At 38.2% G+C, this 23,439-nt stretch overlaps 1 protein-coding gene across 2 annotated transcripts in view; it reads left to right on the top strand.

Annotated features, from left to right (window-relative positions):
• The window catches only part of carnmt1 (carnosine N-methyltransferase 1), a 47,649-nt gene extending 25,198 nt beyond the window's left edge, over positions 1-22,451 (top strand). For both annotated transcript variants that reach the window (XM_059969720.1, XM_059969722.1), the window contains exons 6-8: positions 4,521-4,634; positions 15,058-15,161; positions 22,026-22,451. In XM_059969720.1, coding sequence (XP_059825703.1) covers positions 4,521-4,634; positions 15,058-15,161; positions 22,026-22,166 — 359 coding nt within the window. In that variant the 3' untranslated portion in view covers positions 22,167-22,451. The remainder of the gene's footprint in view (positions 1-4,520; positions 4,635-15,057; positions 15,162-22,025) is intronic.
• Positions 22,452-23,439: the final 988 nt, after the last annotated feature.

The raw sequence follows: 23,439 nt of genomic DNA, 5'->3' as shown, positions 1-23,439 counted from the left end.
TGTTTGGCAGCACTTGTCTGTGTGAGCAATAATTTTCAAAAATGAAGCACACCAGGAACCATTTCAGAACAAGATTCACTGATGCCCATCTGGATAATGTGTTGCTCTTGGCATTAACAAGTCTGACACCCAATATTGAGAAGCTTTCAAGAAACAAATAGCATCAAGTTTCACATTGATTTATCGACTGTTTGGATTAAGATTTCCTTTTTTATTGTACAATTTACCACCATTCAATGCATCTTGTTCTTATGTTTTATGTTTAAAGATTCTTTGTGTTCTTTTCATAAATTCAAAAGATGCCTTGATTGAAATAAATTGCAACTAAACTGAGTTCTTTGATTACTAATTGGCATCCTTGGTTAAGCACAAATGATTTTCTAGCATGCATTAGTTATTCATTAATTTGAGGCAAAACATAACTAAATGTATTTAAATGGATAATTGCCATATTTCAAGTTTTTTTTATGGCATTTATCTGGCCCACTGTCTGCTCATTAATATGCGATCTGGCCCGCAGAGGCAAAAAAGTTGCTAACCCTTGGTCTAATGAATCAGATTTGATTATGGAGCTTATAAAGTAAAGGAATCCTTAGCTGGCAGTGATTGTAATATGAAAGAGTTCGCCCTGCAGTTTGAATGAGAGAAGCTAAAGTCAAGAGGACACAGTCTCATAATAGAAGGACGCCCTTTAAAAAAGGGATGAGGAGGAGAAATTTGTTTGGCCAGAGGATGTTGAATCTGTGGAATTCATTGCTACAGATGGGTGTGGAGGCCAAGTCATTGGGTATGTTTAAAGCCAATGATAGGTTCTTAATTAGTAAGGATGTTAAAGGTCACTGGGAGAAGACAGGAGAATGGGGTTGCAAATCATAAACATGAGAAAGTCTGCAGATGCTGGAAATGCAAAGCAACTCCCACAACATGCTGGAGGAGCTCAGCAAGTCAGGGAGCATCTACAGAAATGAATAAGCAGTTGAAGTTTCAGCCGAGATTGTTCATCAAGACTGGAAAGGAAGGGGGAAGATGCCAGAATAAAAAGGATGAGGGGAAGAGAAGGAAGATAGCTAGAAGGTGACAGGTGAATTCAGGTGGGTGGGAAAGATAAGGGCTAGAGAAGAAGGAATCTGATAGGAGAGTGGTCCATAGGAAAAAGGGAAGATGATGGGCAGGTGAGAAGAGGCAACATGCACAACATGCTGGATTGTCAAATATTGTCAAGTCCAATGTCAGACTCTCTGCTGATGACTGCATAATCTACCATGAGATAAAAAAATGACCAAGATGCTCAGCTGCTGCAAAACGATATTCATTATGTCAACGGGAGCCTCAATGGCAAACGTCCTTCAACTCATCTAAATGTTATGCTATGCATGTCAGTCACAAATTAAACCAATCAACACGACATATAACATGAAAAGAAAGATTCTTGAACCAGTCACCCACCACGCATATCTTGGTGTTGGAATTAGCAAGGATCTTAACTGGGCATGTCACATCAATCAGATTACAGCCAAAGCAAACAAAATGCTGGGTATCCTGCGAAGAAATCATCACTCATGTAGTAAATCCATCAAGGTCATGGCATACAAGACATTCATCCGTCCAAAGCTTGAGTATTGCATGGTCATATGGGATCCCCACCAAGCTAACAACAAGAAGTCCATCGAAAAAAATCCAACGCCGTGCTGCTCACTTTGTTCTAAACGTCTACAGCAGGAAATCCAGTGTCACCAACATGTTCTCTAACCGTCAGTGGGAACCACTTGAAAACCGACGTACTAAACTACGGTTAATCTCCATTTTCAAACAAGTTCACAACATCACTCCATCAAACATCCAAATTCGTCACAGGTTCAGTTCAACTCGACAGCAAACTGGACCTTACATACTGGAAACCCCTTCATTCAACAAGATTTGCTACCAGTACTCCCTCTGCCCAAGATCAACAAGAGAATCTTCTGCCACCAGAAGCGGAAGAGGCCAGAGTGGGAAAGAGGAGAGGGAGAGGGAATTTTTTTTTAACTGGAAAAAGAAATCTATATTCATACCATCAGGTTGGAGACTACCTGGACAGAATATAAGGTGTTGCTCCTACATCCTGAGGATGACCTCATCTAGGCGTAAGAGGAAACCATGGACCGATTTGTCAGAAGGGGAATAGGGATCAGAATTAATATGTTTGGCAACCAGGAAGTTCTGTTTTTGGCGGATGGAGTGGAGGTGCTCAACAAAGTGGTCCCCCGGTTTGCAATGGGGCTCACCAATGAAGAGGAAGCTGCATTGGGAGCACCCCAGCAGATTTGCAGCAGAAGTGTTGCTTCACCTGGAGGGGCCCTGAATGGAGGTGAGGGAGGATGTGAATGGGCAGGTGTAGCACTTTGACCGCTTGCAGGGATAAGTGCCTAGAGGGAGATCAGTGGGGAGGGACAAATGGACAAGGGAATCACGGGGGAAGCGATCCCTGTGGAAAGTGGGGACGGGAGGCAGGATTAAAAATTTGGTGTATTTGGTGGTAGCATCCCTTTGGAGATGACTGAAGTTATACAGGATAACATGTTGGGTGTGGAGGCTCATTGGGGTGGTGGGTGAGGACAAGAAGAACTCTTATCACTGTTAAGGTAGAGAGAAGGTAGGGTAAGGAAACTCAGTGCAGTGCAACGGCAGCAGAATGACAAGGCATTGTTTGTGTGTGTGAATGCACATGTGCAAGGAGTGCATTTATCGAGTGTTCTCTGTCACAATCCAGAAGAAATGACTTATGGTCAAATGTGCAGGACGGTGATGGGCTGTTAACAGGGGGCTCAGAAGAAAAATAACTATTTGAAATACTTTTTATATATAATCCATAAACTTGTTGGAATCTAAGAAACATCTATGGGTAGCTTTCATAAAGCTTTCACATCACAAAGTATATATGCAGGAAGTGCAAAAATTAGGAAGTCCATTGGCATACTAGCTTCTAATGCAAAGCGACTGGACATTTTCAAAGCTTTTAGTAAGTTGCTATAAACACACAGGCCCTTCCATTCTTGTGCACCCCTTAAAACTGAACCATTTAATATGTTTTCATGTGAAAGTGCACTTTTTCACTTTACTATTACAGTTCATCTACTCGCTTTCTAATCTAAAGGCAACCTTCTCCTGTCCACTATTATCTTCATTGGAATTTACTATCCTTTCAAGTTTTATGTTGTGTTAGTTTGGAAATTTAACTCTGCACGTCCATGTCTTGACATCAATAAACATTGAAATATCCAGTGGTCACCATAGTGCTCTTACGTGAACACAATTGAGAGGCCACTGCGCAGGATCAGAATTAACTCAGCCAGCTACATCATAGGCACAAGCCTCCCCAGCATTGAAAAGCAATACCTCAAAAAGACAGCATCCATTATTAAGGACCTCCATCACTCAGGACATGCCCTCTTCTTATTGTTGCAATCAAGGAGGAGGTACTGGAGCCTGAAGACATATACTCAATGTTTCAGGAATAGCTTCTTCCCCTCTGCCATTGGATTTCTGATAGACAACAAGCCAATGTAAACTGCCTTACTATTTTTTGCTTTTTTATACTCTACTAATTTTATATATATATGTGTGTGTGTGTGTGTGTGTATGTTTCTTATTGTAATTTATAGTTGTTGTTATGCATTGCAATGTACTGCTACCACAAAACAACAAATTTCAGGATGTACTGCATGCCAGTGATACTAAAACGGATTCTGATTCAGATTCAATCTTTAGTTTGAAAAATAGCCATTAACCACTACTTTCACTTTTCTATTCATTCTGCTACTAATTGATGAATTTCATTGGGCCTCAATGTTGTTAATCTGTCTTTTCTGTGAGCCCTTATCAAATTCTGCTTGAAAATTTATTGCATTCGCTCTGTTTGCCTTCTCTCTTCCTATTGAATAATATCAATTTGGTTAGTTGGACAATTCCCCTTTGAGAGTTCTCTGCTGACTTTCCTTTATCACTAAGTTTCTCTAAGTGTCTTTTTTTTTCCCTCATTCTCATTTCTAAAACTTTTTCACGATTGAAGTTGACTGCCTTGGAAGAGTGTCTTTGTGTCCCTGTGTGAATAAGAGTATTACGTTTGTCATGTTGTGTTTCTTTGCAACACCATATCAATGGAGCAGCTAAGCCTTATGGTGAGCATTGTTACAATATCCAACTCCACCAATTCCAACAACACAGATCAGATACTTGTTCATTTTAAGTATAGTTAGTCTGTCTTGCATCTCCTATCCAATTTTCACACCGCCCCATATATGAGATTTTGGCAGTATCTTCTTTGGTATAATCTGATATAATTACTCATTTTTCCAATAGTCCCTTGTTTTTGTATGCTCAAGATAATGTATGTTACAAATATAAGTTAACAGCATGAATTATAATGACTGTTTTGATGCAACCGAATCTGAGTTTTATATTATAGCCTTTATTTTCTTCCATTAGCAATTGTTATAAAAATGGGAGAAATATTTACTTAAGTCTTCCTATTTTATCAACAGATGCATGGGATTGTGTGGCAACATGTTTTTTTATTGACACAGCTCATAATGTTATTGATTACATTGAAACTATATGGAAGATTCTGAAACTTGGAGGAATATGGATAAACCTTGGTAAGTACTGTCTGAATAACATGTTTATATAAAAATTACTTTTTGCTAACCATCTAAAATATTATACTGTACATCGACAAATATTATAATTATAAATTGAGTACATATCCCATGGTTTAAGGCTGAAATGTTTTAACATTTAAAACAGTTTCAAGGACTGTTTAAAAAAGAATTCTGCGTTAGCTGTTTAGATCGTTTCCATTTTTAAACCTCTGGCGTATAAATTACAATGACAGATCATGAATATATATACTGAGGAAATCATTTTGTATGTCTTGTTCTGTTTTCTTCAGAAATAATGATCACATCTGCCTTGATTCCTTGAGGGATAGCCATGACAAAGTAAAATGTGAACATAATGGTTTCTGCATTAATAAATGTACTTTAACAATATTAAATGTAACAGAGCACTAGTGGTATTTTAAATTATGTTCCTCTGATGCTTTTCCACCTATTTCCTTATATAGACAACACAAATACTTCGTGCAAAGTGCAAAACCTGATAAAGAAAGCACCTTGAAGACTCTTTGTAGGTGACCATTATTCTGCAGATTGTTTTATTTTACTTTTTAATTTTATATATAAACTAAGCAGATTGGAGAAGTGACATAAACCAAAATGTGTATCATCATAATGAATGCTCATTTATGAACTTATTAATGATTTGAATGGAGAAGAAATATAGATACAGCATCTTATTCTCTTTAAAGGAATACTGGGATATCAGTGGGGCATTTTCAGGCTACAATACAAATATTGCTTATTCAGACATTTTCATCGAAGTAGTGATGAACAGTTTTTATTTAAAAGACTAAATTAACATTGAAAATACATATATTGTAGAGATATTTTAGAGAAGTGTAAAATATGTAACTAAGGAATGTGGACTATTCAGTTTTAAATTTTTGACATAAAATTATATTTTTATACATTTTTCTAACTAATATATTTTGTTCTCAAAGGGCTAGAACTAAATATTTTTAAATGAATGTTTCGTACTGTTGATTGAATCCAGTATATGCATTTGTATGAAAGGTAGCCTGTCACTATTTCAGTAAGTTTTCCAAAGAATGCATAGCTAAAAAATATCTTTGGACCAACGAGGCTTCTTTTTTTTTTGACATGCTGGAGTAATATGGCTCCTACCATGCTTAGTAATTTTTATGTAATTATCCTTTGATTGTGCTTCTAAATATGCACATCTAATTGTTTAACCCATAGTATTCATTATTATACAATTGCTTTTTATAAGTATTTTTGTGGTTCCAATAACGTAGGAATAGTTTTATTCCATGCTTTTTCTTATACTTTTTTAAACCTCCCCTTTACCAAATGTTTTAAGATATTAATGCAACTTTTTACTATATTTACATGTCTAATAAGTGGAGAGAAATTTCTTGCCATTTCCTAGTCTCCTTAATTTTACTCTTGAACTATGCTTTCCACTCTAAACTAAATGTTCAGCTTTATCTCTTAATTATCTTCATCATTAAACATTTTAAAGGTCATAATTACATCTCCCTTTCTAGTTAATCTAGAGAATAAAATTTATTCTGAGTTGCCTTCATAACTTGAAGCTCTGGATATTTTATCACTTGTTACACTTCTCCAAATTCTCTTAATTGGATTGGTCTGCTTTGAGAGAGGGTAGAACAAACATTAAATGTTGTTCAATTAATCAGTGAGGATTTAAATACCTTTTGATGTATTCAGACATGTTCAGATACATTGCCAGTTGATTGTTTTATACGGTAATGTGCTTAACTGGTACAGTTTTAGTATAACTCTTTCTTAAACTAGTTGTCAATGAAGAATCACTACAATCTTTTATGTAATTTCACTACACAATCAACAAAGTTTGCATATAAGTACTGTCCATCCTTAGAAATTGTACTTTGTTTAAATCTCAGATACAAGGTTAGATCAGTTTCCTTTTGCTCTATGAAATGAAAAAAAACAATATATTCACCTCCCAGAGACAACTTTTTGATCTGTTTCTGCAAGGATTATGTTCTTAACAAAAAATTCAAAATTGAAATATAATAGTCAACTAAAGTTTAAACCAGTTATCAGGTTGACACACTGGAAGCCAGATTTCACAACTTTTGGAATTGGAATTGAAAATGTAAATTAAATGAATAGTATAATACGGTTAATATTAGCACCTTTTTATTCATATGTCTCATTTGTTTCAACATGATGTGCACAGGAAACAAAATAGTGTTTTTGAAATGTAAGTCAAAAAGTAGTATTTCTGGAAAGAAATATAAATGGTATGAGTTTTATTTCTTAGATTAAAACGTGATTACATTTGAGAGCACAAGAAACTAAACTAAAATTAACTTTTTTTAATCTTCAGTCCTTGTTCTATGTAGTTCTTAACAAAATCTCATTTTAGAATTTACATAGGTATTAATTTATAGAAATTAGAACAAATTAAAAAGTCCCAAGAGATTCAGGCCCAAATACCCAATGCACATTCTTAGCACTTAAAGTTTTGTACAAGAAATGAAATCAAAGTTTAGTCTCCTTCTCGGGTTGAACTTTCATTGGAAGAGTAACTTTATTTTAAACAAAGAGGCAAAGCTAAAATGATAATTTCTTGGATTAAACCACCATCGGTTATGATTCCTATAGGTTTATCGTATTAATGTCTACTTCTTTCTTTTCTCTGCCAGTGTGTCTCTTACAAAATTAAAAGTCGAATTTTAATACTAATTTATTTCATACTATTAATATTAAAGTAATCCAGTGTATTATTTTTATATGTGTATATTAAAATGTTGACTGAACTTATTCATTCAACTTGCTGTGATCCCTTTAGCAATTTGATTCACAGTGGCTTGGCTCACTGCTACCTCTGTCCTAATAAAATTAAAAATAATTTGCAATGCAATAGTCATTTCAGACTGAAAGGGAAGCATCCTTGTCAGTTCCCTAACTGATAAAAAGTATTCAAAAAGAAAATATTGTCTAAGAGCTTATATTACTTACAAATGCACCAAGGTTTCTGCCAGAACCATGATGCTTGTCATGCATTTTAATGTATCCAGTGACAACACACATAACACAACCAGAAACTAATTCAGTAAGTTTGCAGTCACCTGAGAAAAGAAGAAAAATTCCAATTACCTAACCTGCTTTTACCGCTGTGCTACCTATACAGTGCTTGATTTACTCCACAGAGTTCCAGTCGTTATAATCTGTCATTTTGAATACAGGCTTATTTTAAATATCTATTACATCACACCTTGTATCTTTGTATGCCTATATTTTTTAAACTTATCTGACTAATATAGATTAAATGTAGAAAATGCTTATCCGACATGGCAGCATATGTGTAGAGTAAATCAATTCAATGATCTTTGTTCAGAACTGGAAAATGGTATTGGTATTGGTTTATTATCAGTGAAAAACAATGAAGTTTTGCAAGCCATCCATACAGATGATTTCAAAACGTAAATAATTTAAAGTAATACCAGGGAGAACAATACCGAATGCAGGTATAATAGCTGCAGTTACAGATAAAGTGCAGTGCAGGTAGATTGTCAGGATAAGAATTTACCTTTATTGTATATGACGTTGGTGTTATAGCAGTATGGAAGCTGTCCTTGAAGCTGGTGGTGCATGTTTTAAGTTTTTGTGGCTTCAGTCCAATGTTGTGGTTGCAACAGACCTTAAAAATTGCACACCTAATCTGTATGGAGGTGTTTAGCAAAATGCCCACTGAATCAAGAAATGTAAGAGGGCGGGTCTTTGGGGCCTGAAAATAAGATACTGTGCAGTATGTAGGTAAGTGTTGTTAATGAATACTTGGGAGCATTCAAAGAACAGAATAGATCTAGCATTGAGGATAAGTTAAAAAAAAGTCAAGTATTATCCATGATAAGCACAGTAAATGAAGGAAGCTTGAAAAGCTTTAGTGATTTTGATTTGAGGTAAATTGCTAGATCTGGACAAAATATATCCCAGACTTTTTAAAAGAAGCAAAGAAGAAATATGAAAGGGCTTGCTATCATTTTCATAATCCTTGGCTACAGGAATAGCAGCGAGGATTGGAAGACTTCTAATGTACTATAGTTTAAGAAGGAAAGAAAGGATAACAGCAATTATATGCCACTTAAGCAGTGGAGGCCAAATTACTGAAATCTTTTCTGGAAGATATTAGAAACCATCATTTAGAAAAGCATCAATTCATCTAGAGCCAAATAAGAGAAAATCTGCAGATGCTGGAAATCCAAGCAACTCATAAAATGCTGGTGGAACTCAGCAGGCCAGGCAGCATCCTAATGTAGGCAAGTCAGATTAGTGTAGCTGGGTAAAACTTGCATGGATGAAGTTAGGCTGAAGGTGCAACTCTGAGTTTGATCTTATGATAGCAGGAAGGTCATTGTTGAGGCAGGTGAAGATTGTTGGGCTTTGGACTCCCAACAATCATTTTCCAGAGCTGAGACAATTGACCATCAATAGTTATAACTGTTTTCAATGTGTTTTTTTTCCCTCTTTGAAGCATATTGATTTTGTTTTTATTGAGCCCTATGATCAATTGTTAAGTTCGTGATAGCAGAGTTATTTTTACTTTGCCAAGCTTCTGAAGTCTGTCCAATTTATCTGTTTCAACCGAAGCAATAGAAGGATCTGGTGTCTAGTTTACCTGGGAAAATGGCAGTAGAGTATTGCCAGCAAAGTTATCAATGAGGAACTTGCTCACCACTTGATTACCTTGTTGATGTTTGGAAGGAGAGAGAGGTTTGGATTTTTCTTGTTTTGTTCATGGGCAAGATGTACCTAGGCATTTTTCATATTATTACATTAGTGCCAATATGTAAATGTCCTTCAACAGCTTGGCTTACAGTATTATTAATTGTGGAAGGCAGATTTGCAAAATGCAAACTTCTCATCCCGCAGTCTTTTAGGGGGATGCTCTGAGATAATTCTTAATACCATGTGGAATTAATTGAATTGCCTGTAGATTAGCTTTCTTTGATCGAGCAGGTTTGTCTTTAATGCTCACATAGTCCTCTGCCATCTTTGAGGTGCCTCCCTGCCCCTCTGCATTGTACATCTGGCCATAGTTACAATTGGATGTGGCTGAATTGTGTAGATTTAATCTGGTTTGTTTGTTGTGAGATCTTTTAGTCCTGATTTTTGTTGACTGTTCTTTGCTATTCAGCATACCTATAGAATTGTGTTGTACAGTAGCTTCATCAGCCTGACATTGACCTTTGACCCCATATCCTCATAACATCAGTTACGAAAAGAAGAATGAAAACTTTCTGCATGTTTACTGCCTGTGATTTGCCTCGGCTGATAAGCTGGTGTTCATCCATGATGAGGAATACTTAAAAGCAATGTAGGCAGTAAGGATGCAGTATTATGCTGGTGGTACTTCAAAGTGCTATTACCAGTATGGCCTAATACTGGCTTTGGTGAACTGAATTAACTGCACAGTACAGATCTGAGCAACACATCTACCAGACTGGGCCTGCAGGAGAGAAGTTCCCTCTACGAAGACATTAGCAGGAGTAACAACTGCTCAGTTTTTGCAGAGACAGAATTTCCTTTTCACACTCACAGTGTAATTCCGTTTGGCAGTAGGATTTCAGGTAAGGATGGCGCTGAGCTGTGGTCTCCGTCAAGGTCATGGCTTAATTGTATTTTAGGTTCATAGGGATGGTTTTAGAGTCAGGGAGGGAGGTTGGGGGTCAGGCTAAGGTTTAGACACAGGCTAGAGAAGTTAGAGCTCAGGCTAGAGTCTGGGTCTCTATTCAGTGCTTGTAGGCCAGAGACGTGGACATAAGATAAAGGACACCCATAGGTGGATGTTGGGCTGGCAGACCAGAAAGAACAAAGACTGGTGGCCACCACCCCTCCATCCCAAGTCAGTAAGTCATTGGCATGTTTCAGGAACAGTATTCCATGTGGGCAAGATGTACAAGCGATGATGATGGCCTAGGTATGGGAATCGGCAAAGACTGGGGGCCTGATTTTCAGGGTCTCGCCCATCATCAGGGTCATCATTCATCATCATTGGTGAGTCCTGTGGTCGAAATCGAAGATCAAAGCCAAAGGTTGAATGGAAGCCCAGAAGTCAAGGCCCAACAGTTGAAGTCTGTGAGTCCACGAGGGAAGTTGAAAGCCCGACGTCTGCAAATCTGTGAGTCTACCAGTGGCTGAAGACAGCCAGTCCTGGGGTTACCTTTGATCCACATGATGTTACACACACAAGACCGTGCTGGGAGCAAACTCGAGGGTGTGTGTGTGTGTAAAAAAAGAACTGGGCTTGTTCTGCTGGGCTTTTTTGTTGCTGTTCTGTTGTTTTCGTGAACATGGTGGGCATGCTATGTTGGTGCTAAAATATGTGGCCACATTTGCAGGCTGGCCCAACACATCCTTAGTTTGTATTGGTGGTTAATGCAAATGATGTATTTCACTGTGTGTTTCTATGTACATGTGATAAATAAATGAATATGAAACTGAGAAATTGAGACCAGAGCCACAGTTCAAAACTGTCTTGTTCCAGTGTTGTATATCAGCTGTAAAAGGTGGTAATCATGCACAAGATTTCCATTCCTTTGTTATTTGCTGTGGTCATGAGGATATGGAGTCAAGAGTCAATATTAAAAATTTCCCAGCCTCTACGTCCTGAGATATTTCCAATATATCGAAGATTTTGATGGAAGAGCCTATATTGAGTAGTTGTATTATTAGTCTTTTGCAGTATTAGTTAGTAGGGCAGCTCTTGTAAAGAGGGCTTTGCTGGATAAGCTAGGTTAGGAACAACACTGCTACATCAGAGTCTGAGTTAATCTTGTATTTTTCCATCTTTACTGAGATAAAGTAAGTTCAGTGGAGCATAAACAAATTGAAATAATAAATTATCAAGATGGGTCATTAGGACTAATTGTAAAAGTTTGAGTCATTCTGTTCTGAGTTAGTGAATTTTTAGGCTAATGTGAGGTGAAATCTCCAAAGGAAATGGACATTAACAGAATGTAAATGGTCACTTGATGTGCAGTGGTTGCTTGTGGTTATTGGTGAAATAATGCTATTTCGTTTGGTCCTCTGTAAGTTAGAGACCTTTTCATCATACAACTGATTTACTCTTGAGTGTGGATTTACTAACAGTGTCACAATTAGATGTGACAGAATGAAACATTGCAAATTCAAAGCAAACTATGCAGAAAGCTTATGGCAACTCATATTGTGCCAATTGTTCTCAGTGTAGAGGTCTAGAAACCATAAAAAGCTGATACATGGTCCAGCTCTGATGAAAAGACTGAGGAGCAGAGATGTGGACTAATATGCTGAGGAAGGGCCGAGCTAAAAAAGAGTGTGAAAAAGTAATAATTGAGCTTGGCACAGTGAGACTAGGAATGCAAGTAATTTCAGCCCAACTTTGATTTGGCCTTTCTTTGAAATATTTCCTGTTTCCATATCACAGCTCAGAAGAATGAGGCCATAATAAAATAACTAGAAATAACAACAAGAAAAAGGTTCTCACTACTCCTCCCAACATTAATATTCTCATTAATCAGCTGGTCCTCTATTTCAGATGAACGTTCCTTCTCAATTCCTGTATATCTCACTTTGTTAATATATTAGGCAGTTGAACATCCATAGCCATTGGGAGCAGAAATTTCCAAGGATTTTCAACCCTTTGTGAACAAAATTCAGTTGATCTTAGTCCTAAATGATAAGTTTGTCAACATGCTTTGTAATCTAAAAACGTTTGGCTATTTACTCAGTGTAGGAGTTGTATGTCTGTATGATGTAAGAGTGAATGACATTAACATGCAAACAGCATCATATTTTTCAAAGTTAGATGCAACTTTTGAAATATTAACCCGTAATCTTATTTATTTCCCTATATTTTCACAATCCTTTTACTTTATCTGTGAACTTATTGATCATTCTTCCAAATGAACAGTTAAGTCATTAATGAAGAAAGTAAATAGTGATAGATTAACAACTGGTCCTTATAGGGAAACCATTTTTGTATTTTAATGGTACAGGTGTAATGTAATGACATATTACATATTCTGGACATTAAATCAGGGGTACCTAACATTAATAATGCCATAAAAGGCCACATAAAAAGTTTATGCAACCCACACAAAATACTGGAGGAACTCACCAGGCCAAGCATCAACTATGGGAAAGCATACAGTCAACGATTCAGGCTAGGACCCTTCAGCAGGACTGGAGAAAAAAAGATGAGCAGATTTAAAAGCTGGGGGGAGGGGAGGGAGAAACAAGGTGGTGTGTGAAACTGTGAGGGTGAGGAGTGAAGTAAGGAACTGGGAAATTGATTGGTGAAAGAGATACAGAGCTGGAAAATGGGGAATCTGATTGGAGAGAACAGAAAGTCATGGAAGAAAGAAAAGGTATGAGAAGCACCAGAGGGAGGTGATAGGCAGGCAAAGAGATAAGGTGATAGAGGGAAAAGGGATGGGGAATGGTGAAGGTGGGGAGGGGGCATTACCAGTAGTTTGAGAAATTGATGTTCATGCCATCAGGGTGGAGGCTACCCAGGCAGAATATAAGGTGGTGTTCCTCCAACCTGAGTGTGGCCTCATCATGACAGTAGATGAGGCCATGAACGGACATGTCGGAATGTCAGTCTACTGTCGCAGAGGCCACACTCAGATTGGAGGAACAACACCTTGTATTCCGTCTGGGTAGCCTCCAACCTGATGGCATGAACATCGATTTCTCAAGCTTCCGGTAATGCTCCCCCCCCCCCATCGCCTTCACCATTCTTTATCCCCTTTTCCCTCTCTCACCTTATCTCTTTGCATGCCCAACATCTCCCTCTAGTGCTGCTCCTACCTTTTCATTCTTCCATGGCTTTCTGTCCTCTCCTATTAGATTCTCCCTTCTCCAGCCATGTATCTCTTACACCAATCAACTTCACAGTTCTTTACTTCACCCTTTTCCCTCCCAGTTTTACCTATCACTTGTGTTTTTTCCTCCCCTCACCCCACCTTATAAATCTACTCCTCATCTTTTTCTCTCCAGTCCTGCTGGTCTCAGTCCAAAATGTTGACTATACTCTCTTCCATAGATGCTACCTGGCCTGCTGAGTTCTTCTAGCATTTTGTGGGTGTTGTTTAGATTTCCAACATCTGCAGATTTTCTCTTGTTTGTGATAAAAAGTTTATGCTCTGGTTTTGCAATCTAGAGAAAAGGATTAAATCAGAAGCATGTTTTTTTAAAGCACATCATACATGAACTATTCTCAGTTCATGGAGTAGCAATTATTGGAAATGATATCCAAAGTCAATTTTATCTTGGTTCATCCACAAAATTCTTGAATGCTGAATAAATTAAAATCTTTGTAAGGTTTGCCTTTCACCTCCATTTACTGAAGACTGAATGGAATTTGCACATGAATAGCTTAATTAAAGAACAAAGATACTAGCTCAAAACTGGGAATACCAGCAATGTGAATGAGACAGGAATTCTGTAAAATCCAGGTACTTTTCAAAGGTAAAAGTAAAAAAGCATAGTGAGAATTCCAAAGTTTTTGGAACTTCTATTTTATGTGGAAATATGTAAACTACTATGTGTATAATACTGCAATAATTTATATTTTTACAAGTTGAATATAATTGTGCAGAAATAAACCAATTAATTTAGGTGATAATTACATGTTCAACATTATATTCCTAAAATGCAGCGATTATTAATTGGGTAACTAATGGTAAAACTTCTAAGACCTCCATCTGATCCTCTGTATATCCATCACAAAGAACATCCATAATAGATGTAATTGCAAATTCTCTTCTGTTACCTCTGAGCCAGTACATATTTTTCCAATTATTTCTATTGTAATTGACTATCATGGTTAGCTTTCTGCAAAAAAAACAACTGTCCCCAAAATACACTGATACCGTAGGAGTAAATAACATCAACAGGGAAAGTATTTTGTTCCTGTTAACAGTTGATAAAATTTAAACCCCCACATACTGTTTTCAAAGGTAGCACGTATGTCTATAGTATATTAAAATAATTTAGCATTTTTAAGTGGAAAGAAAGACAATGCTAAGAAACTGCTTCAGAACATCATTAAAATGACTTAAAAGAATGTATGATTATTAATTTTCATTCTAAGTGTTGATTATAAATAAAGCCAATTGTGTTATAATGGAAGCAATGATCAGGAAGGACTACAAATGTAGCTGAAGAATGTGAATTTTCAAAATGAAACTCACATACTATAAGTAGAACAGTGTGACAAAGTTCAATGTATATTTCTAATATAACAAATCACAAATGTTCTAAATGATACCCAAACTCTCCTTTTATAACCACTTTATATGCAAGTTCCTCTGCATTTATGTGGTGCTGTGAGCCTTTTTACTTGTTATCTTGTAAATTAATTGATGGATTATTACTCAAACAACCTCATTTCTCCTAGGTCCTTTACTCTATCATTTTGAGAATATGGCAAATGAAAAATCAATAGAACTGAGTTATGAAGACATTAGGCATTGCATTCTTCAATATGGATTCAAATTGGAGGTAAGAACATTGACTATGAATAATTTTAAGAATGAAAAATATGACAATGAATATATATATATATCCAGTTCTTTTATAAATCAATTTAAGCACATGATTTTGCACTATATTATTTATTTTTATTTTACCTACCACACATGATGAGAGGAGGTAGCATATGTATGGATGAGGATGTTGCCATGACCTGAAACTGCAATAAATTTGGCATGAACTCCTGTCCTCCCAGCTGGTATACCAGGAACCTGGCATGAACCCTTATCATCCCTGTTGCTGTGTACCGCTGTACAATGGATAGCTTCCTGGATCATTAATAAACTCATCAGCCTGTAACCACGAAAATTTGGTGAATATATCAGTTAAAATCGAATTGCCACTATAGCACAGCAGTTAGCGTGTTGCTAACAGCCCAAGTTATTGGAGTTCAATTCTGACATCAGCTGTAAGGAGTCTTGTTCCTCCCTATGAAATGCATGGGTTTTCTCCAGCTCCTCTGGTTTCCTCAGTTCAAAGATATGCCAATTCGGTAGGTTAATTGGTCATTTTAAATTGTCCTGTAAGTAGGCTAGGATTACATTGGGGTTTGCTGCCTGGTGTGGCTTCAATGGCTTGGAAGGGCCTATTCTATGCTGTATCTTTTAAATAAAGTAACATAAAATAAATAACTTTTTCCACAAGTGCTAATAATTAGAGATGTATCATTTTTTTAAGATTTATGATTAGTGAGGAGGGAATTTCATGGAACTATATACTTGCTGGTATCCTTCGGTCTCTGTTGTACAACACTATCCATGGCCTCTTGTAAGTCTTGCTCTGGTTTTACTTCCCAAACTGCACTTCATGCTTATCCAGGTTAGACTGCATCTGCCATTCCTTGGTCCACTTCTTCACTATCCACTTCATACCAATTTTGGTGTCATCCGCAAGCTTACAATGCCAACGACATTCTCATGTAAAATGTTAATATACACTCAGTGGCCACTTTGTTAAATACACCTATTCATTAATGCAAATACCTAATGAGTAAATCATGTGGCAGTAACACATTACGTTAAAGTATGCAGGCATGATTGAGAGGTTCATTTGTTTAGACCAGGGGTCCGCGGCTCCGGAGCCGCATGCGGCTCTTTCATCTCTGTGCTGCGGCTCCCCATGGTTTGTTAGTTTTTGAAATGTAATTCGAAATTTGAAGATCATGGTGATCTTGTACAATCTAAATAAAATGTTGTGGAGACCCCATTTCCTGGCACATCCGAACCGGCTCACAATTAGCCACCGTTCCGGCTAAGGGAGATAACCTATGGGGGTTTGTGAGTACGTGTCTTTTGGAGCATCCGCGCCCACGGGGACAGGTTGAGGGAGGCTTTAAAGCAAGGCTGTTTAGTTCGAATAAAGTTATCTTTGACTGCAGTGTCATTATTTTAGCGCTGCGTGTAGCAGCGTGTTTTTAATATACATCACCACTGCCAATGCCTGACACCCGCCAGTGTGCGCTTTCTTTTAATTTTTCGATCCAAGGTAGGCTAACTATGGAGTAAACTTCAACCCAACGTCTTTTTTTTGGAGTCCAAAATGTGTTTGTTGCATGCAGAAATGTAATTTCGTTTTCTCTGCAGGAGTTCATCAATTTCATAAATGCAACACATTATAGTTTGTTTATACATAGCATAAAGGCAAAAAAAAACCGTTGTATGCAGTGTTATTTCATTTTAAATGTCAAACGGGTTTTGTGGCTCCCAGTGTTTTCTGTGGGAAATTGGTCCATATTGGCTCTTTCAGTGGTAAACGTTGCCGACCCCTGGTTTAGACCATACATCGGAATGGGGAAGAAATATGATTAACTGATTTTGACAATGGAATGATTGTTGATGCCAGTCAGGATGGTTTGCATATCTCAGAAACTGCTGACCTCCTGAGATTTTCGTGCATAACTGTCTCCAGAGTTTACAGCAAATGGTGCAAAAAAACCCAAAAAAACATCTAATGAGCAGCAGTTCTGTGGACAAAAACACCTTGTTAATGAGACAGATCAGAGGAGAATGGTTGAACTGATTCAAGCTGACAGAAAGGCAACAGTAACTCAAATAACAATGCATTGCAACCATTGTGTGCAGAAGAGCATCTCTGAACACACACAACACATCAAACCATGAAGTGGATGGGCTATTGCAGCAGAAGACTACAAACATACACTCAGTGGCCACTATATTAGGTATAGGAGGTACCTAATAGAATGGTCACAGAGTGTATATTGGTCACTAAAAACTAGTGCAAGGTAAAACAATAACAAAGTGCATAATGAAGTGTTGCAGTTACAGAGTAAGTTCAATGCTGATAGATGATAAGGTACCAAGGTTATAACAAGGTTGATTGTGAGGTCAGGAATCCATCTTATCATACTAGCAACTATTCATTATAACAGTGGGTAGTAGGCTGTCCTTGTACATGCTTTTGGGCCTTGCCATCTTAGGCTTGATGGAAAAGAGGCGGAAAGGGAATGTCCAGGTGAATGGATGGGGTCTTTGGTTATGTTTACTACTATACCAAGGCAGTGAGAAATGTAGGCAGCATCTATTGAGGTGTGCTGAACTGAATACACAACTCTCTGCAGTTTCTTGCAGGCATGGACAGAGCAGTTGCCATAATAAGCAATAATACATCCAGATAAGTTGCTTTTATAGTGCTTGAATCAAAATTGGTGAGGGTCATAAAGGTATGGCAATTTCTTTAGCTTCCTGAGGAAGTAATTATGATATGGAGTACAGGAACGCGATATAGAGCTGAGTGACGTGGAGTCATGGTAGCAATTTTCACTCCATGTCAACTAAACAAAAGGGCATCTCATTAACTTCAGGAAGGGGAGTTGTGTACATTGATTGTGCCGAACACTCCTGGCCTTGATTCCTCCCTTTGCTCATGGGTCACGGACTTTCTCACAGACCGACCACAGCAAGTCAGAATTGGTTAGCACACCTCCACCACCCTCATCTTAAAAACAGGTACCCCGCAGGGCTATTCACACATGACTCTTCACACATGTCTGCACCCCCAACTACATCTCCAACTCCATAATTAAATTTGCGGACGATACCACAGTGGTTGGCCTAATCTCAGACGAGGTTGAAACAGCCTACAGACTCGAGGTGAATCATCTGATGGAGTGGTGTAAGGACAACGACCTGGTCCTTAACACTCTAAAACAAAAGAGATGATAATTAAGGAGATCAAAGGACAGAGTACACACACCCCTCCATATACATGGAGAGGTAGTGGAAAGTGTGGAAAACCTCAAGTTCCTTGGAGTTATGTTGTCAGAACAGCTGACATGGACCACCAACACCTCGCTGACATGGACCACCAACACCTCGCTGCTTGTAAACAAGGCACAACAAATACTCTTCTTCCTCAGAACGCTGAAACAGGCCAAACTCCCACAAAAGCTGTTGCTTAACTTCTACAGAAGCTCAATTGAAACCATCCTGACCAACAGTGTGGTATGCCAGCTGCACAGCCACTGAGCCACAAGACCTGCATCGCGTGTTGAAGGCAGCCCAGAGAATTGTCAGGATGGAGCTCACAGGACTGGACACCATCTATTCAAGCAGACTCAGGAGAAAAGCAATCAGCATAACCAGAGACACCACACACCCCAGCCACTCCCTGTTTGACCCACTGCCATCCAGCAAAAGGTTCAGGACACTAAAAGCCAGAACAAATAGACTGAGGAACAGCTTCTACCCCAGAGCTGTGGCCTCCATCACACCACTCCCACAGAACAATGACTGAAACTGTGAGCACACACAAGGACTCAAATACTTGCACTAACGGCACTTTGTGCATTACTATGATATTCTGGTGCTGCTGCAACTTATTTTCTGCTACTTAACTATTTAATACTGATACTTTTTTAATTACTGTCTTGTTTTTATCTACTACATTATTTAATTGCCTGGGAGGAAGCTAAACATAGTTTCATTGTATCTATTTATAATGACAATAAAGATTATTCAATTCAATTCAAGAGGGTTGAGCACTTCAAGATCCCAGAAATGAACTTCACCAATAGCCTGTCCTGGTAAGCTTTCCTGGCTGTGGTGTCAACATACTTGGACCAGGAAAGAGGGCTGAGGATACAGCCTTGTTGCGTATTAGTATTGAAGATAACTGCAGCAGAGGTGTGGCTGCCTATTCTTAATAATTTTGGTTTGTTGGTCAGGAAGTCAAGGATCAAATTGCAAGTGAAGGTGTTGTGTCCTAGGTCTTGGAGTCTGAAAATGATTTATTTAAGGCAGAGTTGTAGTCAATAAAGAATCGTCTTTCATAAACACAAGATTCTGTAGATGCTGGAAATCTTAAGGAATACACACAAAGTGTGGAGGAAGTTAGCAGATCAGGTAGCATCTCTGGAGAGGAATTAACAGTTGATATATTGGTCCAAAACTCTTCATCTGGACTGGAGAGGAAGGGGACAGAAGCTAGAATAAGTAGGTGGGAGTGGTTGGAGTACGAGCTAGTAGGTGATAAGTGAAACCAGCTGAGGGGGAAGGGTAATAAAGTAAGAAGTTGGGAGGTAATAGGTGGGAGAGGTAAAAGACTGAAGCAAAAGAAATCTGATAGTAGAGGACAGAACCATGGGAAAAAAGAGAAGGAAGTCCCTGGAGGGAAATGATGGGGCAGGTGAGGAGAAGTGAGTGGTGTACAAGAGGAGCCAGAATGGGGAATGGAAAAAGAGTAGGGAGATGTTACTGGAAGTTGGAGAAAATGATGCTCATGCCATTAGGTTGGAGGCAATCTGGACAGAATATGAGGTGTTGCTCCTCCAACTTGAGTGTGGCCTCATTATGGCAGTAGAGGAAGCCAGGGGCTGACCGGTCAGAATGGGAATTGGAAATTGAATTAAAAAGGGTTGCTACTGGGAAATCAGAATCAGGTTTATCATCACCGGCATGTGACATGAAGTTTGTTAACTTAGCAGCAACAGTTCAATGCAATACATAATCTAGCAGAGAGAGAGAGAAAAAATAAATAAATAAAATAAAGCATAATAAATAAATAAACAAGTAAATCAATTACATATATTGAATAGATTTTTTAAAATGTGCAAAAACAGAAATACTGTGTAGTAAATAAAGTGAGGTATTGTCTAAAGCTTCAATGTCCATTCAGGAATCGGATGGCAGAGGGGAAGAAGCTGTTCCTGAATTGCTGAGTGTGTGCCTTCAGGCTTCTATACCTCCTGCCTGATGGTAACAGTGAGAAAAGGGCATGCCCTGGGTGCTGGAGGTCCTTAATAATGGACGCTGCCTTTCTGAGACTCCGCTCCCTAAAGATGTCCTGGGTACTTTGTAGGCTAGTACCGAAGATGGAGCTTACTAGATTTACAACCTATTCTGCAGCTTCTTTCGGTCCTGTGCAGTAGCCCCTCCATACCAGACAGTGATGCAGACTGTCAGAATGCTCTCCACTGTACAACTATAGAAGTTTTTAAGTGTATTTGTTGACATGTCAAATCACTTCAAGTTCCTAATAAAGTATAGCCGCTGTCTTGCCGCCTTTATGACTACATCAATATGTTGGAACTGGGTTGGATCCTCAGAAATCTTGACACCCAGGAACTTGAATCCTGCCTTTTGTGGTGGACAGCGTGAAAGTGCTTGACAAAGTAGCCCCCCCAATCTACGTTTGGACTCAAGGAACCATCTGCAGCTGGAGTACCGGATTGTCTATATTGTCCAAATGCTCCAGAGATGAGAATAGTGCCAAGAAGATAGTGTCTTGCTGTTGACTTGTTTCGGTGGTGTTCCAGAAGGGATGGAGGAATGTAGACCATGTGCAGGCAGTTGGGATTAGTTTACTCAGTCCATTCCTTTTCAAGAAGCATAACTTGAATAAAAGTATAATTTTTGCTTCAGTATTCATCCAGTAGAACTATTTTTCATTATTTCCTTTTAACCTTTTTCAACAAGTTAAATTTGGGGAAAGTAAGAGGTGCAATACATTTATGTATGAAACTATACCCACCAAACGCTGTATTTTTGTGTCTGTACTTGAGATAGTTTAAGTATTAAATATGGCAAAAAGAGGCATGGGGAAAAGAATGGGAAAAATTTCAAAAAGGACAATCACAAAATGAATGTGAATATCTAAAACAGAAAATAGGACCCAGCTATGGAATAAAAAAGTATGAAACAAAGCAATATTTGAAAATCGATAAAACACAATTTAGAATAAAACCTTTCATAACAAAATAATTTATAACCTTTAGGAAAGCATCTATTTATGAAACAAAAACTCAAAATGCTGGCAGAACTCAGCAGGCCAGACAGCATCTCTGGGAGGAGATAGTGACAACATTTCGGGCCGAAACCCTTCATCAGGAGTGAAGTAACATGGGATGGTCGAGGGGGGGGATAAGAAGTGGGGATTGGGATGAAGTAGAGAGCTGGTACTTCATCCCTCCCCCTACTTCTTATCCCCCCTCGACCATCCCATGTTACTTCACTCCTGATGATAGCCCATTTCCCTTCAGCCTATCACTTCCCAGCTCTCTACTTCATCCCTCCCCCCACTTCTTATCCCCCCCCCCCTCAAACATCCCATGTTACTTCACTCCTGATGAAGGGTTTCAGCCTGAAACATCGTCACTACCTCCTCCCATAGATGCTGTCTGGCCTGCTGAGTTCTGCCAGCATTTGGTGTTTTTATTTATTTCCAGCTCCTGCAGATTCACTCATGTTGCCTTATTTATGAAACAAACCTGTTTGTCCTGTAATATAGAAAAAGTTTTTTTGTGTTCTTGTCTGACAATTTCAGTACTATTTTCATAAATTCTGTGCTGTGATAAAATTATTTGCTTTTCTTTTTCAGGTAGAAAAGAACTCTGTACCATCAACTTACACAGAAAATGACCATTCCATGTTAAAATATCTTTATGACTGTGTCTTCTTTGTAGCCAAAAAACCTGCACATGCACCACCTCTAAATGGCTTTCCGCCGGTAAACAGTTGAGAAAGAAAATGTTCATCTTTTCTGTGATCACAGACTTTAGATTATGAAAATGGAGAAAGGAGTTACTCAGAGTCAGGACAATCCAATGACTCCAGAGACCACCGTACTCTTAATAGTGCCTTTTTCTTTCTAAGTTACTTCAGGAATTCCAATCTATTTCAGCCGTGTTTTTGGACAACCAGAAAAGTGCAATGAAATAATTATCTGTAAGACTGGCAAAATGAGCAAAGTTGAAGAGAGAAAGAAATAAAATATGATACTCAGTGTTATTTTCTGCTGAAGTTACCATGTTGGTATTTGTATGCACACCTTCGTACCTTTTGTTTTAGTTACTGTTGTGCCCCCATGTCCAGCTAGCCAATTCATAACTGACATTATTTCATGAGATAACCCACTCCCCCATGCATGCATGTGCAGACATTCACTCCATGTGTTCTTAACCTCGATACATTGTGTCATCATTGTTCACGAATTTCCATCTTGTTCAGATCAGAATGATAATGAATTTAGTACTTTTTTTGTCGACTTTGAGCTTGTTGAATATTTTGTGTGATGTTACAGCTAGATACTTTTTCAGTTTCAGCTGAATGAATCTTCCACTTTTACCATGTAATTTTCTAAAAGCTGGAAGGGGAGATCTGAATTAGGTTATGGGAATCTATTCAGGTTGGGGTATAATTAAAACAACATTGTTATCGGTATATCGATATAAAATGCTCAAAATATGCTATATTACTTGTCTGACTTCTCAGCTTTGTGGTTGCTGTATTTTAAAGTTCATTAGCTGGCATTGTTCTTATGGAAGCAGTTATGGATTCTTGGTGGAGCATTGTTTCTAATATAGCATTATTCAGAACAATATCTTTGAGCTCTATTGAAATGAATGATATATATCTTGGCTTTCTTTGCTTGGAAAATAACTATTATTTGCTTCAGCAGTGCAGTTTAGCCAGTCCTGCTGAGGGGTCTCAGCCCGAAACGCGACTGTACAGTCCTGCTGAAGGGTCTTGGCCCGAAACATCAACTGTATACTTTTTCCATAGATGCTGCCTGGCCTTCTGAGTTCCTCGAGCATTTTGTGTATGAGGTTTGCTTGAGCATCTGACTTTGCATCATGCCAAAACACATTCAGATTCAGATTGCTTATTGTCATTTAGAAACCACAAATGCAATGCAGTTAAAAAAAGAGACAACGTTCCTCCAGAATGATATCACAAAAGCATATGATAAAACAGACTACACCAGAAAATCCACGTAATGTTTGGCAATCCCC

This window comes from Hypanus sabinus, chromosome 5 (genome assembly GCF_030144855.1).
Source record: "Hypanus sabinus isolate sHypSab1 chromosome 5, sHypSab1.hap1, whole genome shotgun sequence".
Taxonomy (NCBI): Eukaryota; Metazoa; Chordata; class Chondrichthyes; order Myliobatiformes; family Dasyatidae; genus Hypanus; species Hypanus sabinus.
The sequence above is the reverse complement of the archived record's forward strand: the minus strand, read 5'-3'. Positions and strand labels throughout refer to the sequence as shown.